Source organism: Zonotrichia albicollis, chromosome Z, assembly GCF_047830755.1.
Source record: "Zonotrichia albicollis isolate bZonAlb1 chromosome Z, bZonAlb1.hap1, whole genome shotgun sequence".
Taxonomy (NCBI): Eukaryota; Metazoa; Chordata; class Aves; order Passeriformes; family Passerellidae; genus Zonotrichia; species Zonotrichia albicollis.
In genome coordinates, this window is record NC_133860.1 from 71446793 (window position 1) to 71468383 (window position 21591).

At 38.3% G+C, this 21591-nt stretch overlaps 1 protein-coding gene and 1 long non-coding RNA gene across 5 annotated transcripts in view; one reads left to right on the top strand and one right to left on the bottom strand.

Annotated features, from left to right (window-relative positions):
* KCNN2 (potassium calcium-activated channel subfamily N member 2) overlaps positions 1 to 21591 on the top strand; it is a 173317-nt gene that overhangs the window by 118456 nt on the left and 33270 nt on the right. For 2 of the 3 annotated variants that reach the window (XM_074533515.1, XM_074533514.1), the window contains one exon: positions 1818 to 3319. The exons of the other annotated variant lie outside the window; for it this stretch is intronic. In XM_074533515.1, coding sequence (XP_074389616.1) covers positions 1818 to 2105 — 288 coding nt within the window. In that variant the 3' untranslated portion in view covers positions 2106 to 3319. Of the gene's footprint in view, positions 1 to 1817; positions 3320 to 21591 lie in introns of those variants that run through there. 3 annotated transcript variants of the gene reach the window in all.
* The window catches only part of LOC141727234 (uncharacterized), a 54455-nt gene that overhangs the window by 6397 nt on the left and 26467 nt on the right, over positions 1 to 21591 (bottom strand). The window contains exons 3-4 of one of the 2 annotated variants that reach the window (XR_012578290.1): positions 11618 to 11772; positions 10196 to 11255 (exon numbers count right to left, since the gene is read on the bottom strand). This is a non-coding gene — a long non-coding RNA (uncharacterized LOC141727234). Of the gene's footprint in view, positions 1 to 10195; positions 11256 to 11617; positions 11773 to 21591 lie in introns of those variants that run through there. The other variant, XR_012578289.1, reaches the window with a different exon arrangement.

Sequence of the window (21591 nt, forward strand, 5' to 3'; positions counted from 1 at the left end):
TCATCCTTTCAAAATGAACAGTTTTTTAGTGAAAATGTTATGCATTATATGTGCAAATATTGTTGACAAGGTGTTATATGTAGCAAATGAAAATATGTGTTTTGTGGTAGCACCTACATCTTGGAGAAGTATCCTGATGAAAGTTTGAACATGCCATATTTATTTATTTTTTTGTACATTTGAAAAAGACTTCACAGTTGAGAGGCTGATCCTGAGAGCTCCTGAGCTGACTGCAGAGGTCATGGTAAATGCTGAACTGTGAGTGGGCCGTAGTGGTGTAGTGCTGTGAAGTAGGAAGACTTTGCCATGTGGTGATAGTGACTGTACCATGACAGACCATAGTAAATAGCCTCTAGATTAGAGTTAGAGGTTCTGTATTCCTGTTCCTGTTGTCTTATGCAGCAGTAACTTTGGACAAGTAAATTTAGACCTGCATTTATTTAAATTTTTATAATGAATAATAGCTGCCTACTTTGCCAATATATCATAAGGCTTTTTAAATATTTTTTAAACCATTTGAGTTGAGGTAAAAGAGGCTATTCAGGTGTAAGCTGCTTGTTTATTGTTGCTAGAATTTTTCATAAGCATGTAATAACTAGAAAGCTAGAGGTCTGAGCTGATAGCATTTTGGACTTCCATTGGAACTTAATATTTAACAGTTACTGTGAGTTAATTTGAGGCTACTTTAGAAGCATTGATGGGCTCTTCTTAAGGGTTTCTTGTACACCTCTTCATTTACCTCAAAATCCTCCTTGATTTCAAGTGTATCAAAGCAAAGATTAAACTCTTCAGTGTTCATTCCCCTCTTGCTTTACAGAGCCACGTGACAACTTCAGGTGAAAATACAGTTCAGTCTGATGCTTTTGGCAACTAATAAGGACTTTTAATATACTATTTTGTGTAGACTACTTCACTTTCAAGGGTTATGCTAGCATCCTGAAACAGGAGGCAGAGCAATAGGTTATAACACACCTGATACTGAAGTGGTTTGGTTACACTTCAGGCAGTCATTCAATTAATTTTCCTTTCCTTTGGATGGTTCATAAATTTCAACTGATTTTTTCTACTGAATTATATCCAGTTTTGACTCTAGTTTAAATAATCTGGACCCTCAATCTAAAAGAGGCAGATATTCAGCCATTATGTTTTAAGCAAGTCTCTTTGAAACAGCACATTTCAGATTACATTTTTACTGACCATTGTGCATTTTAAAGTACATTCTATATATTTTCTGTATTCAGCAGTGTTTTGTGGAGGCCAGATAGATTGGAGAGTGCAAAAGTAAAAAAAGTATAGAATTGAGTTTTTACTTCTTGAAGTACTTTTCAAAAACAACCTACTCAACTCCTCTTACTGCCAATTCAAGAAAATCTACCAAGTTGAAGGAGCAAGCCAGTGAACAACTTTGTGCTCTGTAGAGCTCATTAGAAGAATGAAGGTATTTAAAACCAGAATCAAGAACAATTAAGGGTGGAATACATCAGTGGAGCCTTCAATCCCCTGGTAGCTTACACTGACTGTTCAAAAAGCTTAGCCTGGTACACTCCCAAACATCTGAATTTCCAAAAGGGGCCTGGTCTTTAATTGATTTCAACTTCGACGTCTAAAGTGCTACTAAAAGCCATTGTGTTTCTACTCAAGAAATCTGGTAGAAAGTTTAGTCTACTGTAATTTAATCTACAGGGAAAATTATTTCACAAAACTAGATGTTTTTTTAATACTCATCTCCTGTTTTACAAACCCTTGTACAGTTGTGCTACTTGTTACAATACTTGTAAGGTCTCTCTAAACCTTTACTTACATCCTTCTACTTTCAGACTCAAAACATCATGTATGACATGATTTCTGACTTAAATGAAAGAAGTGAAGATTTTGAGAAGAGAATTGTTACTCTGGAAACTAAACTGGAAACTTTAATTGGTAGCATTCAAGCTCTTCCTGGACTGATTAGCCAGACAATCAGCCAGCAACAGAGGGAATTCCTCGAGGCTCAGATACAAAATTACGATAAGCATGTTGCCTACAATGCTGAACGATCACGATCTTTGTCAAGAAGAAGGAGATCATCCTCCACAGCACCACCAACTTCATCAGAGAGTAGCTAGAAGAGAATAAGTTAACCGCAAAATAAAGACTTTTTGCCATCATATGGTCAATATTTTAGCTTTTATTGTAAAGCCCTATGGTTCTAGCCAGTGTTATCTGGGTTCTGATGTCAGAATCCTGGAAACCTGAACACATTTTAGGCCAAAATGAGTGAAAACTCCTCTTTTTTTCCCCCCTCCTCCTCTCAGATGCACAGTGAATGCACCTAGTATTGCTATATTAGATTGTTCTTCCTGTAATTTCACTTTTTATTCATGCACTTCAAACAAGCTTTACTACTACAATACATAATCTAATATAATAAAAATGTTAATTTCTGCACATAGTTACTTGATTACTTTGACCTAACTACCAAAAAAAAAGATCACAATCAAAAGACCTAATTATGAAATTTAAGAAACTAAATCGAAGCTTAATAATTATCTCTAAGTATGAAAGCTAACTGTCTAAACTTTGCTTGCAGTGGAGGGGGAAAAAAACTAATATTAATCTAACAGTGTGCTGTGTATGCATAGTCATTATAAAAGGTGATGAACGGCTTTGATTTCTGAAATGATTAATTAAAAATATAGTTTATCCTAGAAAATAAGTCTCAGAATAAGCTATGGGTTTTAAAAATATTCTTAGGGCTTTTATTTAACATGCATTGGTACACACACACACATAGATAATATATATATACATATGTATTTATGTATATAAAATTATTTATGCAATGCCCATAGCAATGATCTTTTAAACTGACTATTCGTAAAGCTACTGGCATGCAAAAAGCACAGGCAAAGTCCTGTTTTCTTATTCAGAGTCTCATAACAATGCCAGGTATGTTTGTCCAGATCAAAAGCATCACTTTCACCCAGAAGCCTCCTAATAATGCTGTTTGGGTTTTGGAAGTGTTAGGTTACTACTTTCTCCACTCCTTTCTTTGTGTTTCTGGGGTGAATGACTGACTTAGAGTACACACGGGTGTGTGGTGGCAGCACAGTGTTCTGTATACTTTATGTTTGGGCAATCCCCATGGTTCCTGCTATGCAGTCAAGCTTAGCAAAACACTTCTAGCAATATTTCCAAAATCTCCTGTAAAAAGCCAGCTGTAGACTGGAGTTACAACAGAAGGGTATCAATAGTACTTTATTTTCATGCATAAAAATAAGGTCTCCTACTTTATTAAAGAAAAAAAAAAAAAAAAAACAAAAAACAAACAAATCACAAAGCATAGCCACCAGTAGGCACTGGTGAAAAGGTTTTGACTGACATTTCTCCTGGTTTATGCTCCAGAGTAGCAAAACTAGATAAGTTTAAATGCTCAGTACATGCAACTTGCATTAACAATTCCTAGTTAAAAGCAGGAAATTTGACTTTATGAGACATTTTTAGTACTTGCTATTTACAAAATGTGCCAGTCCAGTCTGCCTCTCCCCCAGTTTACAGCCAAGGGTGACATCTGTAGCTAAACTGGCAGACATTGCTGACTGTTTCTATGTCTGCCTGGAAGTAACCAGCTTGCTCATTAAAGAAAGTGAGGAAATGCACATTGCTCCATGAAACACTGTGACTTCTGGTCAGCAAGGACAGGCAGGAAAGAGTAATGCAGGAGGTCAGAGCAGAGCCCTTCTGGGCAAGACAGAAGAGCTTTCCAGCAATCAGAATTCCCAAACCAAATACATAATCTGAAAAACAGCAGACACTTTAGCCTATTCAAATTAAAGGATCTTCCTTTTCTGGTGTTACGAATGTATAAATGATGAATGTATAAGTGACATCCAGAGGTATTGCATGCTTATTAAAAGGTTAATTATTTCTCTAACTTTTTATGTCCTTGAGAAAGATGAAGAGTTCAGTATTTTTCCCCCTAGAGCAGGACAGTTGCATGCCTTTGGCGTGCCTTATTTACAGACTGTGGTATTTTGTGACTGGAAATAACAAGCAGTATGCATAGTATTTGCAGTTCTGCTTTTGTTTTTATGGAGATCATTTTCAAAGGAAAAGACGGATGTTATATAGTCCTAATACTTTTCTAGTGCAGTCCTTAATTAGATGATATTGTGAGTGGTCATAAGGCCAGTAGTGATACATAATATTGGAATTTAATAGTCAAGATTTAGAAATCTTTTTTCTCCTTTTTTGCATTTAGTTTAGAATACTCTTCTTGACATTGAATGTGAAATACACTTTCTGTAGCTTGAATACATTCCTTTTTCTCCTGTCAGCTTGAACTAGCTCTTTCATTGTTTACATCTTTTTAATATATGTATAACACCCATTTTTTGCACAACTGGTTTTTTAAAGAACTGTAGGTCCACTTTGAAAATTTTTGTCAATCTTCAATTTTAATTAAGATCCAGCTACAGGTATTGGGCTGGCTATTTCTGTTGTGAAAGAGCAGCTGTCAATCTTTGACCTCTCAATTTCTTTTACTCACTAGGACTCGGAAGCCTGAACCTAATATTATTGCCACAGGTTTATGCAATGGTGAGATTCATCAGGATTATTTCCATCAGTAGCATTCTGTAACAACCTGCCAAATTGTTCTGGATTCCTTTATTTTCTTTTTAAAGCAAAAAACAAATGATGTCACCATGTTATACTCCAGTTCTACATCTTAATTTACCTTCAAGACCACTACAGATATTTTATCTGCATTTTCAGCTCGTATGATTTTTTTCTTATAATATCTGATTTCAGCACTAAGGTGCTGCATGGGGATACACTACATGAAAGGACTGATATAAACTTTTATTCAGGAGAGCACAAAGCACTCTTGGTTGGATTTTCTTACTCTTGACACTAGACTCCTTTTAGTCTTCCCTTGTCTGACTTTTGTAGTATCACAAATTCCATTACTGAATGTTTAGTTCCAAAGCTTTAGCTCTACCATTGTCAACATATATAATCACCAAAAGGAAAACATATCATCATGACAGATCGTGGAAACTGTATATTTAAATGTAGACTTTTCTTGTAAAGATTGTTTACAAATGACAGGGAGTCTTTCTCAAAGCATATGGCATATTTACCATATTACAATTGTAAAGCTTCATGCACCTCTTGCCTTAGTTTCACCAGTAGGAAAATTCTGCTTTTGGTTGCTATTAAACTCCTTTTCACTACATTCCAGACACTGATTCCATTTATAAGTTTCTTGGGAGTCTTGTTGCTACTCTGCTTTTTTAAAGACAGCGAGCAGAGATACCTTGCTCGGAAGGACTGAAATGTAAGAGTACAAATAGACCTGTTCACCATGCTTAAAATTAAGTGCATTGATTTAAATAGTAATTTTTACTTACATTTACATTTTTTGCAGAATAATATGTTCATATGTTTTATGCTTGCAAATGCTCTGCAATTTTTGATTCTGTAAATCATTATGTATTTTAAGCTTGCATATCTTTCCAGACAGACTTGTGCAACTCAGCTCTTCTTTACCTCCTGGTGCTCCATAAGGATGTATCTTTTATGGAAAGAGATTTGTCATCTAAAAGTTTGGCATCCTGCTTAGGAGCTCTAAATGCCTTCTGGAGGTTCATACCTTGTGAGGTATTTCAAAACTATGGCTCCCCAGACTGAGTTTGGAATCACTGTCATCATTAGAGCAAACATAAGTGATAAGTATATTGTTTTACAAATTGTAAGACTCTTTCCATGTCAGATCATATGTAAACATTCAAGCTGATATGCCGCACATTAAGAGCATATCTAAGCATAAAAGAATAAAAGGTGTTCAATGTGTCTAAAATTCAGAATAAAATCTGTAACCCTTATCAATACTAAAAATTAAAATTGTTTGTAAACTCTTTTCCCCTAACAGTTATGAAAAATTATTACTAAGCTTTATTCACAGAAGGTTTTCTCCATCTGTCAAACTTTGTGTTCATATCCATTCTTTTTTTAAATCAAAGTCCTTAAAGTCTTTTTTTTCCTTTTATTAATAATTATTAAGGGGTGACAAAATAATTATAAAGGGGTTACAAGCAATGAAATAGAGGGGAAGGTGGGAAGGAGCTAACATATATGTTATTTTCAGAATTCCACCTCTGTGTTAGCATATCTAAATGCTCAGGTAGAAATGGACACAAATTTTAGCCAGTACTGCTGGCTACCCAGGCACCCAAGCCTGCCCTAGCCTGGGAAGAGCACTGCCGTGTCTGAAAAGTTCTGGGTTGGAGCTTACGTGCACACAAAGCCAACCATTTATGTGTGTGGAAATTAATGTCCACAGAACCTTATATGTGCATAATAAAATTAACCTACAGCTGTCAGTTATGGCTTACAAATGTGGTCCCATATCTGTTGGCACAAGCTCAGAGAAAACTAAGCTATAATGTATATTAGCCTTTTTATTCTGAACCTTTTAAGGGGTATCTGTAAGATCTTATCTCTCTCCATGACTGAGAGAATAAAAAAAAAGATATGCTTAGAAGATGCTTTGCAGTCAGGTGCGCATAGGGTTAGCTCTGACTTTCCTGAGTACATCACTGAACATCAGCTTTGGTCCAGAAACCACAGGGTTTTATTCACTCCAGAAGAAACAGGTTTCTCTCACTATAGAGGGGGTTAGCACAGCACTGAGCGCATAAGTCCCGTCTCTCAGGAGCAGCCCGGTATGCAAGATGATAACAAAAAATAGGAGAAGAGGATTGTGATAATTTATGCAACTCTGCTCAAGACTTAGGGCTTAGCACAGCATCAAGCCCAATGCAGACAGTTGATTCCCTGCCAAGAATTGCTTGCAGCTGGGCAGTACAGCACGTGGTTGGAGCAGGTGGCCCTGTGGTCTGGCCTAGGGTGTGCAGACATCCTGAAATGGAGGCAGTCACCAGAATTAGCATCACCCTACTGCCGTATACTAGACTTTGTTACAGAGATATAGCTGAAGATCTATTAGATAAATAAATTTCAGGCCTTTTTGTGAAGAAGATTCCCCCGCAGAGGATTGCAAAGCTTTTCTGCACATTGAAGGATATGCAATACAGTGTCAGTGAAAAGAAAAACATAAACAACAGTCTTGAATCTGTTGAAAACTAGCATGGCAGGTAACAAAATTAGATGGAGAACTGAAGCTTTGTGCTGGCTTCCCTTTCATTCAGATTCACTTAAATCCATTAGTATCTTCAAATATTTAGGAGAACCTATACTGTTTTCAATTATACATGAAGCGAGCTAAAAGCTTTTAGTTAGATTAAAAGGTTCTACTTTAAGACTATGCCTATTCTGACCTACTGTTCCCTTTCTAACCTGAAATTCAAAGTACCTTGAGTCTAAAGAGGACATGCATATTCTCCTATGTGGATTACAGCAAAGTAGGTCTCTGAACAAAAAAGCATTTTCAGTTCAGATAAATGACCAACCATTATATACACCAGCAATAATAATGGAGTCAAAATGTTCAATTCAGAGCTTAGAAAAGGTTTAAGTGAAGCCTCACTCCAGGTATGAAATTCATGGGGATCAATGAAATATAAGAGAGTCTGTAATTATATTTCCTGAAAGTGAATTGTAGGGACACACTCTATGTGTTTAATACCAGCTTATCACCTTATATGGAGAATTTTTCCAAATGTGAGTAATGGGAAGACTGATCATCCCAGAAATACAGAAATAAATACACAGAAATAAAGCAGGATATTTTAAACAAAGAACTCCAAAGTCTAATAGAAATGTGGAGATCTGAAAGAGATTGTGCTAGACTATTCTCTTAAAAGGTTCCTAGCCTCCATAGGTTAATACAAATTGCAAGAGATGATGTTTCAAGTGGTTTCAAGCAAAAATTAAGCAAAAAAATATATCTCAGGAATAGTTCGGGTCTTGCAAAACATCACTATGTTTGTGCTCAGTACCACAAATCTGCACAAAATGAAATGTGGCAGATTAGTTTTCCTGATGAAGTTAGAATAATAATCTCATTCACAGAACATGCATGTAGGAGAACAAGAAATCTATCTTGGAACCACTCTTTAATTTAACCTGCAGTTTCAAATAGTATGGCACCCTAGGTAGCAATATAGTAACAATTAGAGCTCCAATTTTTTTTTTTTTTCCTAACACTTAGCACAAATGAATGCACTTTGGGTAAGAGGCCTCTGAGGGGTGCATGCCACCCCCTCTGTTGTGGTAGCACACCCTCAACCTTTTGCTCTGTGCTTATTTCTCCTGCAGCTGCTGAGCACTGAGAACTGTGGCTGCCTCTCAGCATCCCTGGTACAGACTGACCTGAAGGGAGGTGGCCCTGGGGCCCTGAGAGGCCTCTGGCCTGGTGCCTGTCACCGGAGAGAGCAGAGAGCAGCACCCAGCCTGGAGCTGGCCTTGGCCCCTCAGTGGGGCAGCAGCCTGTGACCTCTGCTCTTCCTCCCACACCACTGTATCACTGCATTCTTCTGCTTCTTAAATGGTCTACTACACTGAAAAATGCTTTTCTTGTCACATCTGAAACATGGTAAGACATCACTCATTGTGACAGGCTGTGCTACCACTGTGAAGAAAGCACAGGGTCTGCTTCTCCAGTGTGGCAAGGACACACTGTGCCACTCGGCAGGACTGTGTATGACAATGACCTGCTGTCATGGTTTGAAGTCTCAAACCACGACACCTGCTTTCAAGATAGAAACCAAAAGCACTCCAACAGCTTCAGTTATCAGGATTCAAGGGGAATAAACATTAGAAAAGTGTTCTGGCTTGGCAATGAGATTTGGAATCTTGGCTTCTCAGTAGTTAAAATTAAATTTACTTAAAAAAAAATAAACACCAAAAAACCAGAGGGATAAAATGGCAGAAGAATAGACATCGATTAGCCCTGTCTGTGTTGGCCAAAAGACTTGTAGATTGACTCCTAATCACGCAAGGTCAGAAAACAGTCCCAAGGCTGAAATGTGCTAGCAAACCACCTAGTTTCACTGGCTTTCTTTGAAACAGAGCTTTCAGACAGTATGGCTAGTAATGGTGGATCAAGCACATCAAAATTCTGGTGATTTCAACATGCTTGAAAGCACTTCTTGCTGCAGAGCTCAGTATCGTTGCACTGATTTGAGGCTGCTCAGCTGGCACTTCTGCCCAACCAGTTCCACAGACCTGGCAGAAAACATCTCTGCCCTTTGAATTCACCTGGTCAGCTGTACTGTAACACCTTCCTCTCAGCTCAGGACGTCACCCCCAGTCAGGTCTGCAGAGAAGAAGCCCTGTCATGATTTCCCAAGCTACTTTGGAAAATAATGGAAGAAGAGCCAAAGAAGTTTCCTTCCTTTCAGACTTTTTAGTTGCAATCTATACACAGAGGAAGCTGTTCAGTTGTCGAAAGCGCAGTGGGAGGAATTTAGGTCATATTTCTTGCCGCTATCAGGTGCATAAAAATGAACACAAAAATTGAACATAAGAAATAGATTGCTTTTCCAGACCTTATATATGCAGGGTTATATTTCCTGCCTTTCCACCCTGTTTTATCCAGCCTTTAAAATGCATTTAGTAATTCAGCTGTACTTATGTTCAATTTGAATCAATTACTGTAATACAGCAGTATGAATATATATGCCTTTCCAGAATTGCAGACACTCTTTTCAGCTGTAGGAAAACAGAAGAGAGATGGGGAAAAAAGCAGGTAGGCTTTTCAAATAATTTTTGCAATGAATTTCAGAGAGGCAGAAATAAGACAGAGAGGGTTTGATCCTCAGCCTCTCTATTAGTGGGCTATGGATACATCTGGGTTTTCCCTTGAAGGCTTTGCCCACATCTGTCATGGAGAGGAAACACGGCATATCTGCAGAAAATGCAAGAGTCTGGTGTCTGGTAGCAGCACGAGGGCATCTCCTTGTTGTCCACTTTTCACCCATGTGAACCTCTCCTACCCCAACTTTCTGCTCAAAGATCTGCAGCTGTAGTATACAATATTCATAATGGACTACACAAAAAAAAAAAAAAAAAAGAAGAAAATGTTTCTTATGTGTGTATGAGATGGCCAGAGACACACTGGTGGTATTTGAAGGCACAATTCAGGGTATGAAGTTCTACGCCCTGTGATTGCTCGATATGATTTTCTCTGCAAGGAGCTACGGAGTAGCACACCACACACCACTCAGGTCCCATTGTTTTTGAACAGCTCTGGCTCAGTTCACCTGAGTCCATAAAAAATGCAAAAGGCTGAGCAACACAGCTAGGTACAAAGCAGCTGCACAAATGAGCCCAGCAAAGAGTGTGGTGATTTGATTTTGTGAATGAAGAAGCATTTGCCCACAACTCTGTTTAATTCACTTAAAGAGAGCCAGAAGCTTCCCTCCATGTGTATTATTGTTCCGAATAACTTCCAAGATAACTGTCAGAAAATCTTGATAGAAATAAATTGTTTATGTTGTAAGCCCTGGCATTTCTGCTAGATAACTCTCATATGGAATGGAAGTCTCAGAGAACAATGAAGTTATTTATCCAAAGTAATTTATAGCAAATACCACTCTTTTCCCTGAGACTTGATTTCTAACCTGTCAGGGATGGATGTACATCATGCACACCTGTAAATAGACATTTCCTTTTATTTTCAGGCAGATGAGGGGGGAGGAACATTTGAATTAGCGCCAAAGCAGGGTAGCAATGACATTTGTAGGAAAAAGATACTTTTCATTTTTGGAAGGTTTAGCTACCTAATTTTCTCTGTGTCCTCAGAGGATTGAAATATAAAGACACTTAGAGCAACCACCAGCAAGCAGATTTCTTCTCCTGCTCCTTTCCAGGTACATGCTATAATAGCTTCCCATTCATCAACTTCATTCTTTCAGTGACAGGATGCTCCCCTTGAGAAAGCAGGAAAACTGGGCTCAGATCCCTCTGGAAAGCAGTGTGTACTTTCCTACAGCCTCTTCCTTGTCTTGTTGTCTGGGAAGAACCCTGGGCACCTTGGTCCTTAGCTTCTTTGTGAGTCACAGTCTCAGCTTCTGCAATCAGGAAACACTGTGCAAGTGTAACATTACCAAGAAAACATGAAGCTGTTTCTTGTGGGGTTTGAAAGCAAACCAGACAGAGAGCAGGTCAATGATGCAAGTACCAGACACTGTTTGAGAACTAATGCCATTGTTAAATATCTGCCATGTGAAGTTAGTCCTGGGCTCATCCTGTCCCCCGTCTGGTTTTGTGGGAAAGGAAGAGGTGTTAAAAAATACCCTACAGCATTCCTAAAAGAGGAAAGAAAAAGATAATTACTTTTAAAGGTCTTCTATAACAAAAAGAATGAACAAAAAATATTTTTTCCAGAAATAATGGAATTATTCGGCATTTGGGAGACTAATCCCATAAGGAGCCAGAATTAAAGGTTGTCAGTTTCGCCAGTTGCCCCATGAAGTTCACTTTGCTTTCTAATATTTAAGTGCAACTTACTTTTTTTCCTTAACATATTTTTTCTTTACTTAATGTAAGGTGTTTATTCATTATTAGGTCTTTGCCTTCACTTCAGTAACAGAAGAGTACTTCTCCAGACTTTGTTTGAGGTGTACAAAATCACATTTTTTTACACAAATATGTTCATCTTTGCAGTTACCTTGGTCACTCTGCTTCAAACTCTGTGACATCCATCAGAGAATTAAACAGAAGGCAGCATACTAAAGCATATTAAGGCTCTTGAAATCCATGGGTGCAGTACACTCTTCTCTGTTTTCTTCATTATTTTATTTCTTTATTATTAGTATTGAATATCTGTAATGACAATAAGGCAAGATAAGTTTACTCCCAGTCTTAGAAAAGACTGGGACTGTCTTGTGTTTAGGGTGTCACTGAACACAGTGAGATAATTCTCACTCTCGCTCGAATGCACTTCAGTCTATACAAGTTTAAAAGCATGGGGGAAACTCATCCACCAAGTGATGGATTCTATCATAAATCTATCATGGAATTTCAAGGTTTCAATTTAGACTGGTCCCCTGAGTTCATAGCCACTTGCTGCCCTACCAGTACTTCTACCAGAAATCTTTTGGCAGCTCTCTGCTAAGCATGTGGAATCTGCATATCACATTTCAAGAAGACATAACCTTTCAGATACATTGCCTGCAAGTCCTTGACACACCCTTGGCAGTCAGGGTCACACAGGATAAACAAGGAAGTGCACAACTCTCATATAACCAAAGCTTTTGTCATGACAGTTCCTGCCTTTCTTTCTTGGTGTTTTTTCAGACGTTGTTTTTGTTTGCTTTTCTTTAGGGATTTTTTTTTTGGGGGGGGGGTTGGTTTTTTTTGATGGGGAGGAGTTGTGTTGAGTGGGATATGTTAATTCAAAAAGGTTGATATGTCAGTGTATTAGTTTTATTAGTAAAATTTTTACACTATATTGAGAATGTGCCTTTGGCCCATGATATCTTTTGACCAAAGTAACCTCTGCAGCTTTATCAAGTTATAGTGCAAAAAATCTGAAAACTTTTATTAAGATTTTGGATTTCTATGCTCCTTTTTATGTAGTTTTCCTTTCCCTTTCCTTATTATATTGGTTTCAAGGTACCTGGATGGGTACCAAAGACCATAAAAATTTGAAGGCTGTTCTCTATCTAGCATTAAGGAAGTTAAATAAAAAGCTAATGCTGTAGACAAGTTGTTTGCAAGAATTAAGATGAAAATAATGTATTTCTAAAATGAATTTACCTGAATATTTAATCTTTACTCTTTTTCTTCTGTTCCTAAATTCCTGAGAGTTTCTGCAATTTCTCTATTTGGTTTGTAAGTCTCACTGAAGAACTTCAGTCCTTACAGTCCTGCACAGTTATCTCCCCATGAAAGAAGGCAGCCAGAGACCAAACAAGTGGCAAATTTCCATGGAGAATTCCACAGAGGCAAATACACAAATGCTTGCAGCAAGAGATTAAGTTGGAAAAGGAAAGAGAGGAGTCCATGTTGGTTAAAAGTATGTTGCTGTTTGGACCAGAATAATATTGGGAAATCCTTTTGTGATGTCTGGATCTTCCTTACAAATACTTGCAAGTTTTAGTATAGCTGTGAGGCAAAAAAAAAGGTGCTGAATGTCAGCTTTATCAAATGGGAGCTCTCACAGATGCTTCTAAAGCTCAGAACTCTTTCAGCTCAAGCATAGCTGGATCTGCACAGCTGGTAAGCTTTACCAAGCTTTACCAAGCTTCAGAGAGTTGTTTTTAGCTTGGTTGTTGCAAACTGGTCTAAAAGACTAAAATATGTCCTCCGTTGCAAGAAAGTTGGTGCAAGATTCCAAAACAGTCAGGAGTCAGGATGATCCTACTGTCTTCTTAAAGGGAAGGAAAAAAAATGAAAGGAAAAAATGAAAGGAAAAAAAAAAGAAAAAGAGCGAGAGAGAGAGAGAGAGAGAGAGAGGAAAGATCCCAAACTCTCTACAAAACCAATTAGAAAAAACAATAAACACCAAACTCAAACCCATCTACCTTTCTCCAAACATATCACTCAACACCCTCCACAAAATCCACAAATACTGACGGATTTCCTTGAGTGGAGGAACCATAAAATTTGTATGCCCATCTCTGAGGATGCAGCTCTTGCAAGGGTGTTGCCACTGAAATGGCTCTTCCATGAGCAGTGTAGTAACAGATCCTGTCTTTCTCCAGCTGCTAAGATCCTAGAAGTTTTTAAAAAATATTTAGTTTTAATTTTTTACTACAATGTTAGGGATTTTTTCTGAAATTAGGCAACACTTTTAAGAAGAAAGGAGGGACTGATTAATTTTATACCCCTGCATGCCTCCCTGCTTTCAGAACCCAGGTCTAAGCACTTTATATACTGTACACAGTGTATCAGTGCTTTGGTAGAGATTGGTAGCAATCTCTACCAAAACTAGCTAGCTAGTTTGCTGTTGCAGTTATTGGTAGTTGCCTGAGTAACAAAATCTGGTTCCCCTACAACTGCAAAGAATCTTCAGATGGAGGAGACCCCAAGGCTCCTTCCACACACAGGCATTTGCTAATTAAATCTCCTGGCTGGCCTGTGGTGAGGTTGTGCATGCTCACCTTTCAGAGGCAGCTGGTGGGTGCAGGTGGACGAGTCAAAAAAAGGAAATTTTTTACCTATAAATTTCTAATATATGCTTTATGCATTAACTACATAACTACTTAGAAAGTACTGTCAGTTCCTTAGGAGCTGGAGTCCACAGTATCTGGAATACATCAGACCCTGACTACCTTATAACAGTTTTTCAGGCCAGAGTTACCTGGCCACATAAATACAGAAGCAAACCAACATTTGTTTATGTACACATAAAGAAGCATACTTTTTTCCTCTCAGCCCACATTTGCCCCAGATGCTTTGATTTCTTCTCCATATAATGTAATATTATTGATATTTCAGTGTGTGTATGCTCACTCGTATGGCATGACACCTCAACCTACCCTGCCTAGTGATCACAGAATCACAAAAGATATGAAGGCTAGGGAATAGAAGGGATATAAATTGTGCAGTTGTCTTTAGCCTGACAACAACAATGGCAAAGATTTTAATTTCTTCCCCCCTCATCTCCACTCTACCAGGTACCCTAAATTTGTGCTTTCATAGGAGGAGAAAGTCCACACCACAGTAGTTCCCTCCAAGACACTTATATTAAATAAACATGTCTTTAATAACTATGTATTCAGATATTTTGTTGTACACTCACAAAAAAATGAACAGGTATTACTACTAATTTCAACCTTTTTTGCAGATATTGGCAGTCATGCCCATGACTTACTATTATGCAGAGTGAGTCCACAGTTCTTAGCCACTAATCATGCATCACTTCAATCCACAGGACGTACATTACATTCATACATGCAACATGCTCCCAAAAAACAGTTAGCATTATTTCTTCACTGGAAGTAAAAGCCTTGTAAATATTACTTTGGCAAATTAGTTATCAAGTTTCCTCTTTAGTACTTCCTGTACGACTATTCTTTTCACAATAGCTTTTACTAAAGAGCCCAGTTCATTAAATCTGAACACCTGTCCAGCTTTTATTTGCCATGGATTAAAAAAAGAAAAAATGACTGGATGATGATATGCGAAAAATAATTTTAGAGATTACAATACATAAACCAAATTCTTGGTGAATATATAGTACACCTTGATTTTCCTAAACACAGTGAATAAATTTCAACATTTTAATGCTGTTAGCAGGCCTTAGCATTAGTCTTTGTACACAGTTATGTGGTTACACATTACTTGGTGTAAGTTTGAGGAGAAATATAGACTTTATGCTGGTAAGTCTTTACACCTTAAAAGACTCCAAATATCGTTCCTAAATCCATATCCCAGTACAGAAACAGCCAGCTTAGTTTTAGAGCTTTGAGAATCATTAACTTTGATCAAATTTCCTGATACTTCACATATAGTAATATTTGTAAAGTACTTTGCCTCCCTAAACAACAGCACACCTCCCTGAATTCTGAACATACTGTCTGTTTAAACTAATTATTATAATTGTTTTGGGAACAAGTGAAACTGCTGCCTATTGTGTAAACAAAAATACCGTTGTCCAATTTGATCAGCTTCAACATAATTGACTGCACCCTCCAAAAAACTGAAACGGAACTGTAGTTGCATCATCTGCTGTTGAATTTGCAGATAGTGAGTCTTCATTCTCTTAAACATGTTACATTTTACTTGAGGCACTGTAGGCATCTCATTTCACAGAGATGTAGTAAAGAAAATAGGAAGTGATAGGGTGGATGGTGGTTTGTTGTAATTTTTTTCTCCTAAACATATCCAGGACATCCAGCACTGCAAGAGGCAGGGTTGCTTAGTACTACAATTCATAAGGAAGACAAATATTGTCTTGCATGATCTCTTGAAATGGGAGCTTTCTTCTCTCTGCTATCAAGATTAGTTGCAGGAAGAGGAAAGATCAGCTATCCTTCAGTAACTTCAATGAATCTTGGATGTAAACACTTGAGAGAGGAGTAACAGAAAACAAACAGACCTTAGTGATAAGGTGAAATTAGACATGAAAATAAATAGTTTGGCCATAATTATTGTATTCTCTGACAGTGAAATGGAATTTCTCTCAAATGTGATGAAAGCCAAAATAGTATAATCAAATCCACGTGTTGCGGAATCATTGGGATTTTTTAAAAATATATAAATGCCAAAAGGAAAATATGTAGTTCATATTAAGTACATACTAAGCAAGAATTTTAAGTATTCCATTGCAAAGAAAATTCAAGTATCATACTGCAGAAAGAATATCAAGTGCAGTCTCCCTTGCAGAGAGCAGCCCCCTACTTCTCATACGAAGCATTACTTTGGCAACTGAAGAGCAAGATGCAAGGCTGACTACAACCAAGAATTAATGTGAAAATCCAGAGATAACAAACAAAACAGGGAACAAATGTGCTTGTTTCTCTTGTGGCCTCCTGTCCCCTGGTATATTGGTGTCACAGGCAGCTTCAGCCAGTATCACATATCTCTGGGGACTCTCAGCTTGTCCTCTTTAGCGCCTGACACCAGTATAGAATATGGTATCCCATATTCATAAAATTCATACAATTTTATTTCTTTCAAAATTTTATGAATTCAACCAAAAACTTATTTTAAATTTAAGTGAATTCCATTTAAAATGAAAAGCAGTGTGGTTTTAGTTCCTAAACTCTTTGCGTCAGAAGAGATATGGACCAAAATCTTTAAGGAAGTCTTCCTTTTTCTCTGTGCTTCCTATATAAGATAATGACAAAATTATATAAATATAAAATGCCTATATGAAGAAAAAGGTAACTGAGTGCTTTCAGATGAGAGACCTTGGAGAAGGAGGAGGCAGGGAAAAGGAGGAGAGCAAAACCAAAGGAGATTCATCTTAGCACTACAATTCTGAAATTGTACCTCAAAAAGTATGGGTCAGAAATATTATATTTCTTACACCAGTGCAAAGGTCATGTATTTTAAAAAAGATATTTTTTTACTGAATGCTATTCTAACTTCCTAAACAAACAACTAACTTAGTCTAAACTATTTTGGGCAATGATATTTCTCGCCATGATGACACTGGAATAAAAATTCATTTCTGGCTGCAGTGGCACTGAGTTCCTTTGGGAGCTGTCTTCTGGCTCGAACTAGACCTTTTTTTTTTTCTCTCTTTTTCCCTCAGTACCACTAAATAGTGGAGGATCCTTGTGAAGTGTTAAGCCTTCCACAGCTTCACAGCAGGCAGCTAGAGCAGGAAACACATAATGAGTCCATTCTTTCTTACCACAAAGCAGAAATATAGTCTTAGCCCTATGCAATTCTATCTTGCTGCTTAGAGATCTGATCAGAGGCTGATGCAAGTAAGGGCTTTGGTTTAGACTTCTTGCTGTCAGAAAGGCAATGTTCAGCAGTCTGCAGCAATACTGTGTGCATTACAGGCATGTGCCCAACAGCAGCTGGGCATGTGGGCGGGACAAATGAAGTATGTAACTGGATTTTGTTGTCTTGCATGATAGCAGTGTTTCTGGCATGATCAGCATCTTCACAGGAAGCTGCAGGAGTTCTCCACAGATGTTGGATACTCCAGCTGAGCAACACAGATTCTGGTGCTTGGGTTGTCTAATTAAGATGGCTTTCACATGGGTGAAATGTCTTTGTACTAGTTTAAGCTGCAGCCTTCACATCAACAACAAAGAAATCAACTAAATAACAGACCTCAGGAGTGAGACCTCAATCCATCTTGATCCTTTGCCTCTGGAACTCTCATGAAGCTTAGACAAAATATTCAAGTTATGTTTTGGCTACAGCTCTCATCATCTTTTTCCTGAAAAGCCACAGAAGTAGAATTAAGTACCATCTGGCAGGACAGTTAGTGGAAATTTTCTGGGGTATCAGGATTTTGCTGGCTGCCATTCAACTATTGATAGCAGCCATTTCGCTGTCCTTTTTGAATGTGGACACACCCAAGAAAATTGAATAAAACAGCATGACTGCTGCTTTCAGTCAGAAAACTGAGGAGCTGCAAAGATTTAAATTTTTAAATAAAATTCTGTCTTTTGCCCACAAAATACTGAACAATCTAGAATTATTTTTTTTATGACTATATAAAAATATCTTTCATAGGTTTGGGAAGAGTCCATGAAAATCTCATGTTTTATGATTGAGGTCATCAAATGTCAGCATGACTTATTTGTCTGAAACTATGGTCACAGCTGGAAGGTAAAGTACTGTTGAAAAGATAAGGAAGATGAAGAGGCTCTTTAAAATAATGCAGATGATGGTACTGTGACCATCTTCTGAACTGTCTTCAACCTGTGACAGGAAATCCTGTTGTCCAACTATTGCTCTATCTTTTCTCCTATCAATAGGCAGGTTTTTTGTTGTGTACAATGAAAGACTTGATAATACAAACACGGAATCTGAAAACACCTATACCTAAGAGGAAGCCTAACTCTCTTTTAATGAAGTTTGGGGAGGCAGAGGTAGATATAAATAGTGAGGGAATGTTCATAATCATAAGGTACAAGAACTTTCCCTGTTACTCAGAACACAGCCATGAGAAGCACCTAAAAATAACTTTTAGCATCACAAATCCACAGTCCTGCAGGAGACATTAATTTCTGCCACTAGACTGAAATTCCATGAGCAGTTGAACATCAGCAAACTTATTATTGAGAGCACAAAGTTGTCTTCCAGTAGCTTCCTGAAAACCACTTACAACAGTCTTCTAGACTAGAAAACTGAGCCTGGTGGGAGTTCCAAGTACTTCTTTAACCTAAGCATTAACAGCATATCCGTTTGGGGAAGGGAAAACTTAAATTAGGTTGCTATAAATACTGTCAATCCTAGTGTCACAAGAGGAAGTTCAATTATCTTAGGCTGGCCCCAAATTCATATTCTGAAAATGAAATGATGAAGCACTATGTTGTGGGGGTTTTGTTGGGTTTTTTGTTGTTGTTGTTGTTTTTGGTTTTGGTTTTTTGTATTTTTTTTTTAATTAGCCATTCTGTCAGTTACTCTGAGGGAAAGCTCAGCAGCATAAGAAAGCAGGAGTCTTCTGTAAAAATGCAGCAGCTGTTTGTAAGGGCTTGTTGAAATCACCATGAAACTTGAACTGTATTGGAGGCAAGACTGTGAAACCAAATAGCCTGTAATGAGCAGCTGTGCCTGAGGAGTTCAGCTTCAGTGTTTTTAAACTGCCAGCTCCTTGCAGAGAGCTTTTTCCAGGCTCAAGAACAGATTCTCTTGATACAAGGGTCAGAGAAATTTTTAAAACCTTCTGGGTCAGACAGCTCATTTATCTCTTGATTTCCTGCTAACCCACCTGACTTTCAAGCGCTGATAACATCCCTCTCACTGGGAAGGGACTGAAGCAACCAACCCAGTAACTATCAGGGAGACAACACTTGATCTATTTTTAAAAATTTAGGATTGCTTACAATGCAAGTTAAACCACCCTGTATTCTATTCCCTTGGCTACAGAGGACAGAGTCAAGAAATTCCCCAAATGTTGCTTTTCCCCAAGGAGTAGAAAACAGGCAACTATAAACATCGCAGAAGTCTTACCAGATTCTGAGCAATTTTTTTTCTGGTTGCTGCCACAAAAGATTCACACAGAATCTCAGCACACATTGCTTTTCAGGAGTGTTCAGATATGTGATTAATAAAAATAGGGAATTTTTTACTCATAAACCATATTAGCTTTGTAGTACTGGCAAGTAATTCACTTTTATAAAAGAGCGTTTAAAATCTAAACTGGAGGAATGAGGAAAGGAGGTCAGAACTCCTTAATAAGACATCTGCAGAAACACAATGCACCCAGATCTCAGGAAGACCCAGCCAAGAGCAGCTGTTTGACTCTGAACATTAGCTAGCTCATCTGACATGGCTTCTCTCTTCTGTAACTCCTGGCACATATAGAGCTGCATAACTTATTAAAAAAAAAAAAACACCCAGAGAATATAAAGCCATCTATAGCTCAAGCAACAAATTTTTGCTCAGAAAAAAAATATCATGTGAGCATAAAAGGGCTGCACAAATTTTGCCATATTTGTAAAAGTGGGTTTAGCTGTATTTGGGTAGGGCAAATTGGCAGTTCTGGGCCTTACCCCAGTTTGGTGCGTTCAAGAGGATAGCACTTAAAAAGGAATATGAACAAACTGCTGTAGGTCTGCATGGCCCCCATGACTCTAGCTTTAATCCCTCCTCTACCCTTTTCCAGCTTGTAACTCAAAACCGCAGCTCTCCATTGGAGTGGATGGCACAGAAACACTTTGAGGGTGCTTAGCTCTCTCCCTGCAACTCTCATAAACTCCCCAGCCTTTTTGTCCCTGCAGCCCGAAGGAGGGCACCCAACCAGACCCGCAGAACTCCTCAGGGAAGAGGCTGGCCTGCTGTCTGTACCCATGCTGGCAGTCTCCCACCTGACCTTTGTCACAAGACATGACAGGACGGGCTGGCTCGCCAACATGAGAGCTGCATCTGCTCCTGGGTGAATTTACAGGAAGATGTCACTTAGACAGGTCTAAGGAATCCAACTTGTTTCACCACAAAACCCAAAGCTAAAAAAAATAGCAGCCAAATAATAGGTAGCACATTAGTAAAGGAAAAGAGGGATATTTTTTCTTGACCAGTTCAGGTCAAATCTGAGTTCACCCCTACAAACGCAGAGCAGGCAGTTTAGCATGCTTCTAAACACTGACTTTTCTACTTGGTCATTTTGGTACTCCATGAGGTGGAAAAGGGAGGGGAGGAGAGAGGAAACTAAAAGATGGTCTCAAGTTCACCCCTGGGAACTGTCAAGATCCTTTGAGTATAACTTGAGAGGTGTTTTATCCGTTTACAAGATGTCTCATCTGAACAATTCACAGCATTTCACACTCAGTTCTCACAATATTGCACTTTTCAGCCGATGTGGGTGTCTCAAACTCACATGGTACCAAACTGAGTTAATACGGTAGCACACCATTAGGGCCAAGGGAAAGTGTTGCTTCTTTCACATACACCCATAAAGCCTCCACCCCCATCACTGCAGCTGCTCTGTTTTATCCCTTTCTGTTGTTTGGTTTGCTGGAATAAGTAGTGCCAGAAGGAGGTTTGAAAGGGAAGGTTTTGGAGGAAGACTGTGTGGCTGCCACATTAATTCTTGGAACTGGAGAACACTCAACAGGAATGGGGAGAGTGAATCACATGTCTGCACTGGTGGCATGTTATAACTGGAATCAAGGCAGTCAACCAAGACAAGGTTAAGAGTTTTTCATTTCTAATACTTTCTGCAGTTACAGTTGTAATTTTCTTTTGAGAATGTAATTTCATAACATTGTTTTGTTCTGCTCACTTCATAACTGAACATTTGAAAGAAATCAACTTTAATAGCCTGCCTGATACATTGCTATTTGCAGTATTTTCCTGGTTCATAATCTGAAATCCACTTGGTGGAGAGATGATTATGAAGGGGAATCCGTGAAATATCATATTAATAGTTCCACAAGCCTAGAGCCATTTAAATTCATAAATTAACTGAGACAAGTATTTTTAAAATGCTGTAGGATGCCAGGGCCCTGTGAGGAGGGGACACTGCAATCTTCCACGCTGCTTTTCAGGGTTTAGTTGCCTGTG